Source organism: Pleurodeles waltl, chromosome 3_1 (genome assembly GCF_031143425.1).
Source record: "Pleurodeles waltl isolate 20211129_DDA chromosome 3_1, aPleWal1.hap1.20221129, whole genome shotgun sequence".
In the NCBI taxonomy this organism is placed as follows: domain Eukaryota; kingdom Metazoa; phylum Chordata; class Amphibia; order Caudata; family Salamandridae; genus Pleurodeles; species Pleurodeles waltl.
Window position 1 is genome coordinate 668,648,538 of NC_090440.1, and position 15,096 is coordinate 668,663,633.

General features: G+C 46.0%; 1 protein-coding gene across 1 annotated transcript in view; it reads right to left on the minus strand.

Moving 5' to 3' along the window:
- Positions 1-15,096, minus strand: part of BEST1 (bestrophin 1) — a 253,632-nt gene that overhangs the window by 114,122 nt on the left and 124,414 nt on the right. Inside the window, exon 4 of the mRNA XM_069223219.1 lies at positions 10,484-10,717. Coding sequence (XP_069079320.1) covers positions 10,484-10,717 — 234 coding nt within the window. The remainder of the gene's footprint in view (positions 1-10,483; positions 10,718-15,096) is intronic.

The following is a 15,096-nucleotide window of genomic DNA, read 5'->3' on the forward strand; positions in this document are numbered from 1 at the left end:
AAGTCAGGTTAGGAGTTTACAACACGATCAGCTCTAACAAGAGCAAACGCGAGACCCGTTGCATTGCAAATGCTTGTTTCCAATTGTTTTGAAAAAAACTAATTTTTCGCTGTATTTTGGCTAATTTCTTGGTCTCATTCAGGGGAACCCACAAAGTCTGGGTACTCCCAGAATCCCTGGGATGTTGGAAAAAAAGGACGCATATTTGGCGTGGGTAGCTTATGTGAACAAAACGTTATGAGGGCTTAAGCGCAAACTGCCCCAAACAGCCAAAAAAAAGGCTTGGCACCTGAGGCAGAAAAGGCCTGGCAGCGAATGGGTTAATTAAGTCTACCACTGGAGGACCCAGCAAGTTGCGAAATATGATAGTTTATTGGCATCTCACATTGCCTTTCAGTTAAGAGATGATATTAACAAAGTACATCCCAGCAGATCTCTCCACCATTTCCCCTCCACCCTATCCCTGTTCATTACCATCAACATTAAAGAAAAAATTCTCAAAATGACCAACCAGTTAGTGGACTGAGATCATAATAAATAACATAAAGGGACCTGCAACTTACTGAAAACCACAAACTGCATGCCTAGCTCTCAGACTTCTTTATCCATCACACTGCTAAGTACTGCGTCCGATGACACGATAACCGCACCTTGGTGATCCACTCACATCTTATGGAACCATTTCCCACATAGGATCAAAACAAGACTCTAGAGTTGCGCCTCTAGTGACGCAACTGAGGTGCAGAAGCTACCATCCAGGGTTCACACCAGAGGGGACTTCCGGGGCATTTCCCCTTGCTCCGTATTGTTAGTAGAGCCTGCCAGAGTCACGTGACATAAATAATAAATGGTGTGTGCCTGCTAGGTGTGGTCAGGAGTGGAGGGGCGGGACCGGTCTAAGTAGCACTCGCGAACTGAGAATAAGTGTATCTGAGTAATTATTGAAATGCGTGTTAGGCCGCGCATTTCCCCACAACCAGCATCCGCTAGCACCACAACACTGGCGACGAGGGACTCCTGCAGTGCCTCGACAGCAACTGACCCCGCGTTCCTGTCCACACAGAGACGCGATCATTGAGCCGACAGGCCCACTCTCTTGAAGCAGCCCCGCCAGTTTGCAGCTTGTGCTCACAACAGGGGCAGTGGAGGTAGGTGTGGCCCGCCTGCCCGGAGCACCTCACTGGGATTTCCTAGTTCAGGAATTCACATGCGCTCGCCTCACGTTTATGAGTGAGCACCACCGCCGGTGTCCTGTGACTCAACAGGGGCCGCCCCAGCCAAAACTGATCACCGTGCATCAGCCGTCTGAGCAGGTGAGCCAAACACGGTGTTGCTTGCTCTCCAACCCCATGCCAATGAGCCCCTTCTTGATGCTGCCTCCCCCTCAGTGTAAAACTCCTCCATAAGGAAAATAAGAAGGGGCGAAGGCAGGCAGTGATGTAAGCAGCACACCATTCTAAAAAAAAAAAAATAAGAGTCATTAATATGAGATAAAGCGAGATCTATAAAACTGCAACATTGCAGCCTACCCTCATAAGGCACCAGCATAGCCTACATCTCACGGCTTACCACAACCCGACTGCCGCCAAAACCCCAAGGTGGCAGAAACCAAGGACGATGGCCACCATACCAGCTGTAGAGCTTCATCATTTAGGGCGCACCCTCATCTCAAGCATCCATGTCGAAGAATTGGGTGGAAAGAGTACCAATATTTTTTGAAGCTACAAAAGTAGAAAATGCGGAGAAATGAGCAATGATCCTACACCTGGTGGAAAAGGACATACATAGGATCTCCAAAACAATCAACGAACCCACCCCCAATACTCACCTCACTCTAATTGCAGCCCTTAATGCTCATTTCGAGTCCATGACTAACACTAACTATGAAAGATTTGTATTTCGCCAGGTGCAGCAGCAAACTGAGGAGTCAATAGACACCTTCTACATGAGGCTGAAAGAACAAGCCGGCACATGCCGATTCATGGATGAAAATGAGGAAATCAGAGGACAAATAATACAAGGGTGTGCTTCGGTGAAATTGCGAGAAAGAATCCTAGAAGAGTTAGGAAGGTCACTAACAGACATACTGACAATGGGAAGAATGAAGGAACTGTCCAAGGCACCAGCATCACATATGGAGGCTGCGTTACATGGACCAGTGAAAGAAGAACCAGTAAACGTAATCACACCGATACCCAGCAAATCCAAGCCCAGGAATGGTAACACCGCATCCTGGACATGCAGCTGCTGTGGAGGGCCAACCCATCGGCCTGCGGACTGCCCAGAAAGGGGAAGAAGAGTTGCAGGGTGCAGGAAGATGAATCACTTCCGAAAAGCATGCAGAGCAACAAAGGGACACACCACAAGTTCTGCAGTCAACACTGCTTTCAACGCGCAGGCCCAAAACAGTGACTTAGATGACGATGGAGAACACTCCATCTTTGTATTTGGCACAGCATTCCACACGGCATGTCGACTACCCAGATGCATTATACAAGTGTGGTATCACTCAGCCACAGCAGTAGTGAACACAGGAGCCTCCATAAACATAATGTCTTCCGCCACATATGGAAGAATGAAGCCACACCCAAATTTGACCCGCACAATGATTAAGGTGTTCACAGACAAGCAATCTACTCCGCTAGCCATGCGAGGTAAATTCAGAACAACCATTACCTATGGATCCCGCTCTGTTGAGCACCAAGTATACGTTGCGGAAGATGGCAATGGCACGTTGTTAGGGTGCAGAGCCGTGAAAGTTCTTGGCATAGTGACCTTCCTTTGCGCTAGGAGTCTACGAAGAATCCATAACCGAAATGCTGAGAGACTTCCCTGATGTTTTCAATGGCATTGGCTGCATGAAAGACAAAAAGATTAAGTTGCACATTGATAAGACCGTTCAACCCGTGGCCCTCCACCACTGTTGCATTGCATTCCATCTAAGACCACAAGTAGAGAGAGAGCTTGACAAACTTGAAGCATCTGGCATCATCAAGAAGGAGACGGAACCCACACCATGGATATCCTTGATTGTGGTTGCCAGGAAACCCAAGCAGCCTGGAGAGGTGAGAATCTGCGTTGACATGAGGCTGTCCAATGCTGCCATTGGGAGGGAAAGGCACCTCACCCCCACCATAGATGACCTGATCGGTGAGGTAAGTAGAGCCTGCTGGTTCTCAAAGTTCGATTTCAGATCTGGATATCAATAGCTAGTGCTCGCTGTAGGGTCACAATATATCACCAAGTTCTTGACGCACGTGGGGCTCAGACGATATCGAAAACTAAACTTTGGAATATCCATTGCTGCGGAGGTGCTCCAAATCATCATCCATGAGCTCCTTGCTGATCTCCCTGGCATTGTGAACGTCAGTGATGATATTCTTGTTCACCCCCGCACTGTCCCGAACACCATGCTCGATTGAGAAAAGTTCTCCAATGCATCCAGGAGTCAGGCATAACCCTCCATCGCAGCAAGTGTGAGTTCTTAAAGGAAAAGTTGCACTTGCCTGGGTACATCTTCTCCGCAGAAGGAGTTGCCCCAGACCCGGCCAAGGTGCAAGACATCAAGGTTGCACCTCCCCCAATGACTGTGACTGCAGTCCCCAGATTCCTGGGTATGGCCAATTACTGTGGCCGGTTCATAAAGACCTCATGCTGCTGACACAACCACTGAGAGACCTTTACCAAGACAGCAGTGCAATAGACATGGGAGACAGAGCAGGAACCTGCCTTCCAAGCCAACAAAGACGCATTGTCTGTAGACACCACCCTCAGTTACTTTGACCCACTCGAGGACACCACCGTAGCCATCAACGCAGGCCCGAAAGGACTAGGTGCAGTGCTATTGCAGTGGAAGGAAGGAGGAGAATGGACCCCAGTCGCCTACACAAGTAGGTCTCATACCACAACAGAGCAGCGATATTAGCAGATCGAGGAGGAGGCAATTGCGATCCACTGGGGATGAAAGCACTTCCATCTGTATGTATACGAGCATCCATTCACGATCATAATAGACCATAAGCCTCTGATTCCCCTCTTTAGATGGACTACGTCAAAGCCGCCTCTGAGGATCGAGAAATGGATGCTCCAATTAAAGGAGTGTAACAGCCAAGTTGAATACTGCCCAGGGTCTAATAACCCCGCAGACTATCTCTCTCAGCACCCACGGGAGGCTACAGAAAAAGAAGAGGATGAAGCCCAAGAGACATGGGAATATGTAAAATATGTTGCAGAGTGGTCCCTACCCCTCTCCATCTCGACTGATGCCGTTCGCCAAGCCACCTTGAGTGATGACTGCCTCCAGAAAGTGTTAGATGCGGTCTGGACAAATCAGTGGCATGTCCTCAAGAAACAATGGTCACAACTCAATCCCAGTGTTAGACGAATTATAGAAAGTCAGTACCACGTGTGCAAAGAGCTGACTGCCTACCCCTACTCAGAGGTTATCGATTAGTCATCCCATCTAGCCTTGCAGACCAAGCTGTCAACTTGGTTCGTGCCGGACACCAAGCCATGGTGAAGACGAAGAACAGACTGAGGACCAAAGTGTGGTTCTCCCTGATGGGGGTAAAAGTAGAGGCTCTTGTTAGATCTTGCGAGTGGTGTCAGGCTGCAGGAAATCCCAGCCCTTCAGCACCAGTTAAAACCGAAAGATGACCAAGGCACCTGTGGGAATCAACCAGCCTAGATTTCAAAAGTCTTCCTGAAGGTCGACACACTTTGGTATTTATCGACGACTACTGGAAGTATCTGGAAGTGGAAATTATACAGTCTTGGGCAGCCAGTGAGGTGATCCTCAAACTTGAAAAAAATCATAGCCACCCATGGCCTGATGAAAGAGATAAGAACGGACAACAGACCTCCATTTCAGAGCCAAAAAATAGCCTCATACCTAGCTTTGATGGGAATCATCCACAAAAAAAACGTTGTGCTGGACCCAGGCCAACAGAGAGGTTGAGAGGATTATGAGAACTCTCAACAAGATAATCCAAATTGCTACAGCTTGCCAAAAACCCCTGAGCTACCCATCTACTCGTTCCTTCAGAACTACCGCCTCACCCCTCATGCCACCACCGGGCGTGCACCAGGGCACCTTTCAATGGGGCGAGCGGACAGGGACTCCATCCAGCATCAACCGAACTGGACACCCTGTCCAATTGACAACTAAAGGACCTATGAGAAGTATAAGTCATCCAATGACAAGACCAGCCGTAGACAGAGAGCCAAGGCATCTGACCTCCAAGTAGGTGACTCGGTGCTCCTGAAGGATCGGACCCCAAGGAGCAAGTTCAGGTTGCCCTTTGAACCCTGACCCTTAACCATTATACGGCATCAAGGTATCCTCATTGTGGCCCGACGTGGAAGTGAGGAAATCACCAGCATTCAAGTGCTACTACCCTGTGGTATCCCTGTCAAGTTTGCCACCAAAAGCGGGACCATGCCCTATTAGGCCGGCAGGTCCCGTGGTGGCCGCCAAAGCGTCCCTCGGTTAGAATATGTCACATAATCAGGAGGAGGTCTCAGCGGCTCCGCCGGAGGATTTCACAAGAGAGCCACTGCTCGTGCCATCAGAGCTCAAGCCAGACCACGTCACCCGCATCGGTTATGCCCTCCGACAAAACCCCACACCGCCCACCATGCTGACGCGCTATGTCGCCTGACAGCAACCAAGCTCATCCACGTGGACCCTCACAAACCCTTGAGGATGGCTGGTGTGTATGGGGTATCTAGTTTTATGTTTTGTTTAAATTTGGGGAGGAACGTAAAGTCGCGCCTCCAGTGACGCGACTGAGGCGCAGAAGCTACCCTGTAGGGTCTGCACCAGAGGGGACTCCTGCCCCACTTCCCCGTGCTCGCCTTGTTAGTGGAGCCCGCCAGAGTCACGTGACATAAATAATGAATGGTGTGTGCCTGCTAGGCGTGGTCAGGAGTGGAGTAGCGGGACCCAAGTGACCCTCATGAACTGAGAATAAGGGCCAGATGTAGCAAAGTTTTTTCCCCATTCTGTGTCTATGGGAAAAAGTGTTTGTACATATGGCCCTAAGTGTGTCTGAGTAACTGCTGCACCGCGCGTTAGCCGCGCAATTACCCGCAAACCCGCATTCGCACGCAACACTTCCATCCATACACCCTACATGGTGTAGCATGCTAACTATGTAGGTAAACACTTCAACATAGGGTAGTAAGCGCAATAAAAATCTTACAATGCAAAACAATGATATTATATTAGTACAACCCATTAGGCCTGGATGTTGTTTTCAATGGAGCTACTTAGTGGCACTGTTGTCTTACATTCAGGTTTTGGAGGGGAAGCTAGCGTTCGCAAAATATCGTGAATCCTCTGGAAATTCAGGTCTTGCATCACACATAATACTTGGGAATGTGTGACCAGAATCAGTGTTCTGGTGGTGGTGTGTGTGTGTGGTCACTCAGTGCTTTGTCCTGGTGTGTGAGTGTATGTGGCTAATGGGCTTATCCATGCATCATAAATAATGGGTGGCAACAACGTGTATCATAATGATTGCGGACAATTGGTTCATGCTGGTTTTCTTCAATGCATAATGGAGGGCAGCTGCCATCACGGGTGGAGTTGCTCTACATGGATGGGTCTGAATGCATGGGCGAAATGAATTATGTCGTAGGATTGAGACAATACCTTTTGTTTATTCCAGATTTGGTTATTTCACTAATAGAACTTCTCACGATCTGATCGCATTGAAGGCACCCAAGGGAGGCTGTCAAGAAAAAAATGTGAGGGCAATACTATGTGACATTTTGGTTGTGTGACAGATTTGGATTTTATTATTTCCAAAACGCAGGTTGTAGAAACAGTACGTTTTCTCATAGACAAATGTTGCTTTGCAGGTGCACTTTTCTTTTTTCTCGACAGGAAAACCCCTTCCCCTCCACCCCACAAAATATTGGGGTGTTCTATTCCGATTCCAGTCTTGTTAGATGGATATACGTCAGCACTTTGCTTAATCAAATCTACGACAGTTTCCAAAGTGACGAAGGGTCAAGCAACTTTCAAGTCCGACCGTGGTTGATACTGCCATTCCCCACGCCTTTCGCTGGGTTTACTGCTACATAATTGTACAAAGGTGTGATGCACAATTATGCCGTAGTAAATGCTTTGTATCCTTTGACTGATATTTCACAGGCATACATTTTCATTCACAACTTTGATTTGGTGAACTGGGCCCACAATGTCAATATATTATGGGATGGAGGAGCGCAATGTAAATAGCTTGGGCTCTCTTTTCTGTTTTTGTTCTTGGGAGATGGTTTGCAACATGGAATAGCAGATCAAAAGAAGACAGCAACCCTCCTGATATTTCTATGGTTGTCACTGAAGAGCTAGACTGTGAGCTGGATGCATCTCTGCAAAATGTGTTCAATCTAGTCCCTAACTGCAGTGACCTGGCACAGCAAGACAGTCTGACCTTCTGCAGGAAGGTTTAGGCTATCCCACCAACAACACCTGAAATAAATGCAGGGCTTAGTAATTCATTTGATAGCACAGTTTCCAAAAGTTCTTATTTGATAAAAAGTGACTCAAAAAGCAGCCAGAAAGCTGTACCCACAGATTTCTGACCCCTCCTGGGTATTGTACCCCTAAATCTCCTCACCCCTCCACTCAGCCGCCCAATGCTTTTTTAGTAGGGAAATTTGAGGGTCACACCCCTGAATATCACTGGCTAAACTACACCCATGATTAATGGATGTGTAGATCATTGATCATGTAATGTCAGACAGTAGCAGTGAAGGTGTCCATTACACATAACAACTGGTACATCATGGGAAACAGCAGCATTACATGCCTCACATACACAAGAGCAGGTACCATGGAGGTAACAGCTTTGGCAAGTGCCTGTAACCACAACAACAAGTACAGCAGGGGCAGAAGCGGTATGTGCAAGCTATGCTAACTCTCGGAATAGGTAGAGCAGAGACAAGCTTAACTGACATTACACATGGAGAGAGGAAGAGGGAGGAGGGGGGATAACTATGGAGGAACACTCCGTACTTAGCTCCCTATAATTCAAAGTACACACGAAAGTACGGGGTTCTCTAGAAGCGGACGTCGCGGATATTAGCGTAGTCCTAGGTTGTATGTATTCCTATTTGGAAGGGTAAAGTCAGTGGAATGTCAGTTGGAAATTACCGAGTGGAACAGCGAGGGGTGGGAAGAAGGGAATTTCCTTTTACGGACTAGGTGGTCTCACGTTGGAGGAAAATACTCTATGGGGAAATCAAAGAGTGAGAAAATGAAAAAAGAATGATCTACATTACCCAAGGAATTACCTTGAGGCGGCCCTTTTCTTAGAGGCAGCTAGCCTCTGGTATCCAGGAGGGGGAGTGTCCCCTTATAGTCACACATACATCAAAGGGGACGCTCGCCGTGCGCCTACTTCGTCCTCTCCTTGGACCTGCTAGCTGCCTCTAAGAAAAGGGCCGCCTCAAGGTAATTCCTTGGGTAATGTAGATCATTCTTTTTTCATTTTCTCACTCTTTGATTTCCCCATAGAGTATTTTCCTCCAACGTGAGACGTAGGGATCCTAGGCCCTGACGAATGCCCCGAGACCTTCATTGGCTCACTTTTGAGGGCAGAAACATGTTGGCTAGTAATTAGTTAGGTGACCCTGTGAGTCCTTGTCCTCACAGAGGTGTCCCAACCCCCCTTTTTAACTACACCAGACAGACACCACCATTAAATTTGTTGCTCTTCACAGGTGTCTGCTTAGGTGTTTTTAGTTTTTCAGTAGATTAGCTGGATCCCGATCTTTCCAGAAACAAGTTTATTTACGCACTCCCTCCTGTTCTTTTAACAGTGAGGTTGAGTCCGCCCAGGTGGCACTGTCCTACCTGGGTGGGTCTAGGTGGTCAAATGATGAAGCATGACACTATATAGTGTGTGAGACCACCTAGTCCGTAAAAGGAAATTCCCTTCTTCCCACCCCTCGCTGTTCCACTCGGTAATTTCCAACTGACATTCCACTGACTTTACAAGCTTAACTGACACACAGAACACCATCAGCAAGTGTCCATTACACATAACAATTGGGACAAGAGCGACAGAAACAGCAAGTTCAATCTTTACTAACTCTCAGAACAGGTACAACTGAGACAAGCTTCATTGGCACCCAGAACAACTACAGCAGAGGTAGCCGCAGGGCAAGTGTCTAATAGAAAGAAAAGAGGTGCAGTAGCAATACAAGCGGCATGTACACGCTTCACTAACTCTCAGAACAGGTACAACAGACACAAGCTTCATTAACACACAGAACAAGCGTCAATTCCAAAGAAAAGAGGTACAGTAGCGATAGAAGCAGCATGTGCAAGCTTCACTAACACTCAGAAAGATACAACAGAGACAAGCTTCATTGACTGACACACAGAACAGCTACAGCAGAGGCAGGCAGCTGTTTCATTGACACACAGAACAGCTACAGCAGAGGCAACCACAGCACAAGCATGTAATACAAAGAAAAGAGGTACAGAAGCGATAGAAGCAGCATGTGCAAGCTTCACTAACTCTCAGACTAGGTACAACAGAGATAAGATTCATTGACACACAGAACAGGTACGCAGAGACAGCACATGCATCTCCTACAAAGAACAAGAGGTAAAGAAGCAACAGAATCAGCATGTGAAACCATCACTAATTCTCAGAACAGGTACTGTTGAGACACTGTTTGTTCATACACAGCAGAAGCAGCAGTAGAGCAAACTTCAGTGATAACAGAGAAAAGATACAAACAAACCAGTGGGGTGGAGGGAGGGGGGGTAGGCTTCACTTGCCTCAGAACAGGTGCAGCATGGACTGCATCACACAGAGCAGCACATAACTGATTGGAGTAGCAAGTACAAGCTTCACTGACAGGCCAAAGGGTAGAGCAGTAAGGCAAGCTTCCCTGGCACACAGTATGGGTACAGCAGTGAGAGCAGTAAGGCAAGCTTCCCTGGCACACAGTATGGGTACAGCAGTGAGAGCAGTAAGGCAAGCTTCCCTGGCACACAGTATGAGTACAGCAGTGAGAGCAGTAAGGCAAGCTTCCCTGGCACACAGTATGGGTACAGCAGTAAGAGCAGTAAGGCAAGCTTTACTGGCACACAGTATGAGTACAGCAGTAAGAGCAGTAAGGCAAGCTTCACTGGCACACAGTATGAGTACAGCAGTAAGAGCAGTAAGGCAAGCTTCACTGGCACACAGTATGGGTACAGCAGTGAGAGCAGTAAGGCAAGCTTCACTGGCATACAGTATGAGTACAGCAGAGGCTGCAACAGTGCAAGTGTCACTGGCACAGAACAGGTACATCAGGGGCATCTGCAAGTCAAGTCTCCCTGATACATACAGAGCATGTTCTGAATAAGGAGCAGTATTTTATGCCACAGAAAGAAGCTCAGAATAAAAAAAAAGGTGAGTAGTGGAAAATGGATAAATGTTAGTATTTGTGTGGCTGCTTTTTGTGATGCACCTACCTGCCTTCACCAGGTGTTCGCTTGTAGGGAAGCGCTTGTAAGCAGCTGTGCTGATGGAACGCAGGATCAGCACGCCTGACAGGTTAGCGTAGCGCATCAGTGTGCGGCGCAGGATGCGCCCATACTCATCTATTCCATGGACATTACTTGATACCAAGCACATGAGCCGGTCCGGCCAGGGCAAACTCTCGTACTGAGCCCACCAACGAGACACCACAAGGGTAACGTAGAATCCTGCAGGGCAAGGGAGTGGTGCAGAGACCAAGAAGAAACAAAAATGATGACCAACAAACAGACATTGTATTGTATTATATTTATACAGCACATCATACCTCATTGTGGGGCATCACAGTGTTATATTGGATGGGTAACATGTTACACAGTGCATGGCTGGCAAGGTTATTTGTTGTTGTGAACCTATTTGGGAAGCCTGAACGAAATGTGAGGGACTTTAGTTTTGTCTTGGGACTTGGCGCCTAGCAGTGTGATGAAGGGAAGAAGTGTGAGAGATAGACGCGCAAAGTATGATTGTAATTCACTGATAGTTATGGTTTACTCTGCAGTTCTTGAGTTATGTTTAGGATTTTAATTTGTATTTTCCAATGTATGTCCATGGTGACTGCAGCGATGGGGTTGATTATTTAGGAAGGATCTTGAAGATCTAAGGTGGGGGTACGGGCACATATGGAATGAAGGGATTAAAAGATAGAGTGAGAGATTGGTTGTGTGAGAGAGCGAGAAAGATAGAGACCTGCAAAGATAGAGTGCGAGCATTGTTCATCCCTGCAGTCAGGACCTGTAGAGATGGACAACATTAAATTCCTCAGGCGTGCCAGACACAGCAGCAGATCTCTTCATTCAGCGGTTGGTTACCCATATCTGGTATGGGTTCGTTAAGTAAGCTGCTTTCATATAAGGTTTGTAATGCTGTAGCATGCCACATAGCAGCCCTAGTCTGCTGTGGGTGTTCTACCAAGACCACTAGGTTGTAAGGGTGGCATATATTGTGTACTGACTGTGTGGTCTTCATTAGAGGTGAATCCTTTTGCAGATTGTGTGCGTACGTTTTCTGGCCTGCACTGAGTTACAGTCAGTAGTTCTGTTGTGTGTGACTGGTGACCAACCTTCATTCATAGCAATCAAACAGAAGAGGGTAACAATGTGGTCGTTCAGGACTTTGGCAATTCTTGTCACTTCTAGAGTGCTTTATAGTCACGGAAGCTGTTATTTGCGGTTGGTCATGGCAGATCAAATTGTTTTAGATCTTCATCTCTGGAATAGCCAGGTTGTCACATCCTGTCCGAATTTAAGATGATCTTGTATGTTCTGTATGTTGTCTTGCAAGGAATGAGTACGTTTTGCTGCGTGTGTGGAGCACAAGGATCCTGCAGTGGACTTTTTCATATAGACAGCGATCAGTAGGCGAGTTGCTGGTATTGAACATAGTGTCCTGTTTTGGGAGTTTGTTGGACTTTATTTGTCGAGCCTGTGAGACATTTGTATGGAGTGCTTTCTGGTTGGCTCATAGTGTCTTGTATGCTGAGCGTTTAGTTACATGTGGCTGCTATACTTGAAGCACTCGGTCAGTGTGCCCTCTTGGGTGGAGAGGAAGTAATAATCTTGCTGCAGTGTTTCACATCCTTTTTAGGGTCACAGGCTGCTGGCGTTACTATGCAAAGACGTCGCCTTGTTCAAGATACTCATATTTGCAACCAGAGGATAAGCACAGCGCATGTGATTGAATGCACATAGTCTATAAAAGTGCTGATGACGAGCTAGTAATGAGATGGGAGGCCGAATAAAGAGGGACGTTTTATAGATCTTTGATCTTTTTTTTACCAAGAAATCGTGGGAAACCACTACATTTTTCAAACAATTTATCAAACTGGACTGTATGCGGTTTCAGGAAACATGCTAAATTGGGCACTCGAAAAGGAGTTGGAGAAAATACGCGGATTTTTATTTTTAGTTAGGTATTTAGAAATACATTTTCGATTTACAGAACCATGACTGGCATCCATTTTTTTTATGTATCTCCACAATCTGTCTTTGGGAGGAAATCAAAAGACACTATTTTAGCCCATTTCTCCATAAGCAGATGAAAAGATGCATTCTTCTAATTTCAAACATTGCCAGTGGTGAACAGCAGGATGCCTGAAAGCAATGTTTTTGTCTTTTTTTTTTTTTTGCTTTCAGTTGGTGACTGCTGCCACATTTCAGCAAAGTACAATGGGGAAATTAGGAGCTTTATCTTGAGAACATCCCCTCAACTGTAATAATAGCAGTCCTTGAGCAACAAGTGTTGATGTGTCGAAGTGGTATTGCAAGCGTGCCATGTGACCTAGTGCAAGCATTGAGGATGGGCCTATCGCTTTCTAGGATGGGTAGGAAAGCACTTCTTGTGTGCAGTGGGTAAGTCAAACCCTTCATTCGTGGTACTACTGCACCTGCTGTACTAAAAACAGCATCGCGACTGATGCGAACTTGTTGCATATAGGTTTCCAGGACCTAATTACAGTACCAGAGGAACACAATGAAAAGATCAATGTTAATTATGTTATTGTATTACATAAATTGTAAACAGCAAGGTTAATGATCGATGTGCAAGTGAACAATATACGTTATTTGTGATTCTATTGTATTAGGGAGTTTCATGGACGACGACCCCTGCGTCCAGCGGCCGTGCCTTTCTGTAGATTTGAGTAAGGAACTCTTTTCAGCAGAGGCGACTTGTCTGCTGGCGGATTTTTCCACTTCCTAACAGAGCCTCCATCCTAAAAGGCACTGCCAGTTTCAACTCCGAAAGTCTGATAGAGCCTGCTTGCCTTGCAGTGCCAGAAACGTGCTGCCTCTCAGTGAACAGGTGCCTGATAGTGAGATTTCGAGCGACTGGATTTTTCATGTAATCTTTGTATGAACTCATTGGGATTTTCTGCAAGGGTGCCACGTGGCTTGTTACTGAATACCACAGGTGCTCCAAATCAAATTTTCTCCAATACATGCACAAGAGTTTCTTTGGATTTTTCACGCAATTACTGCTGTGCGTGTACTGGAGAGGTGATTTTTTTACTGCGTTAAGAGTACCCTCTGCTGTACAAGTGGAGCATTGCACCAGCCTAATGACGGTGAGTTCCCCAAGCAATCATTTTGTGAGAGATCTAGGGCCAGATGTATCATTTTACCAAATAGTGATTACCTAATTGCGATTATCTGCAAACCACAATTATATAATCGCTTTTTGTATGTATGAAACTTCTGGATTCCATTTAGCGATTCCCAATGACTCGCAAATTGACCCACCTCATTAATATTCATGAGGTAGGTCCCAATTTGCAACCCATTGTGAATGGCTATAATCACAGGGATGGTGGCCTACTGGGCTCAGCAGACCACTGATGAAGCTGAAATGAAGGTTTTACATTTATTAGCGCATAAACGTAGTGTAGCAATAATCAAGTGTGACATTAATCGAACTAAATAAGATTGTACGGGGACAAATGTGCCCTTAGAGTAGTTTGCCAACATTTATAAGTGTGCTTTACATAACGTGATGTATTAGAATTGTACTAGTTTGACATAATCGTAAACGTGTGCCATGATTTGCTTGTTAGAAATGCTTTAGCTTAGCATAACTTTAGTGGAGGCTTTGGCCTAGCGGCCTTGTCTCACGGTTTAGATGCTCGTATTTTTCCAATGTGCAAATTAAACGTGTATTCTTGCTTGAAGCTGTACTTTTCCAGTGAGATCGTTCACATGCTTATCTTAAGGTTTCGTGCCAGCCTGGCATCTTTTTTCTTCACTCCAAGGTCAATATGCAGGTGCAGACAATGGACGCTCTGAAAGTGAGTTAATTGGTAAAATATGTTGCAACTTACGTTCCCAACTCCAAGGATAATGTATGCTTAAGTAAAAGCTTGAGAACTGTAGTTTTTGATTGGACAATTTGAAGCTAACCTATGAACCCTCCAATGGAAGACCCTACTGGATTTGAACTGTTGTCTATTTAAACCAGGTGCACAAGGAGAAAGTAGCCATTACGAGCCCATTGCGAACTTTACCGACCATTACCTACGATGCCAATTGATGTTCGACGCCATTTTGAGAGACTTTGATGCTTTCTCTAATCGAGAGAAAGAGACTTTAAGTAATTCTCGCCCTAGAGACTTTAACTTTGACTTGCCCTTTGCATGAAGTAATAGATGTCCTTTTATCTTTCCGCTGTGAGGCATTTGTCCCGTCCACCCTGCCCCTTTGCCCCGTCCCATGTCGATCGAATCCGGTACCTGTGAGACGAAGACTTCCTTGAATGCTGACTGAATTTGGTAAATATGAAAGGAAAATTGTACAATTGCATTGTGTTTTCTTTTTAGGTAACCAACTGCTGATTTTTGATAAGCGCCTTAGTTAGGAGTTTTTCTAAATTAATGTTGCTAAATTGTTTTGCATGAAGTCCCACATGCTGATGCTAATTTGAGGTTAGATGAGGATTCATTTGATGCACGATGCAATTTGAGACCTTGTTATGCTGACTAAATGTATGCAATTAGCCCATTACAGATTGTAGTTTTAGTGGTTTGCGTTGCCATCATAGAAGGCATTGTCATTCAAATGCT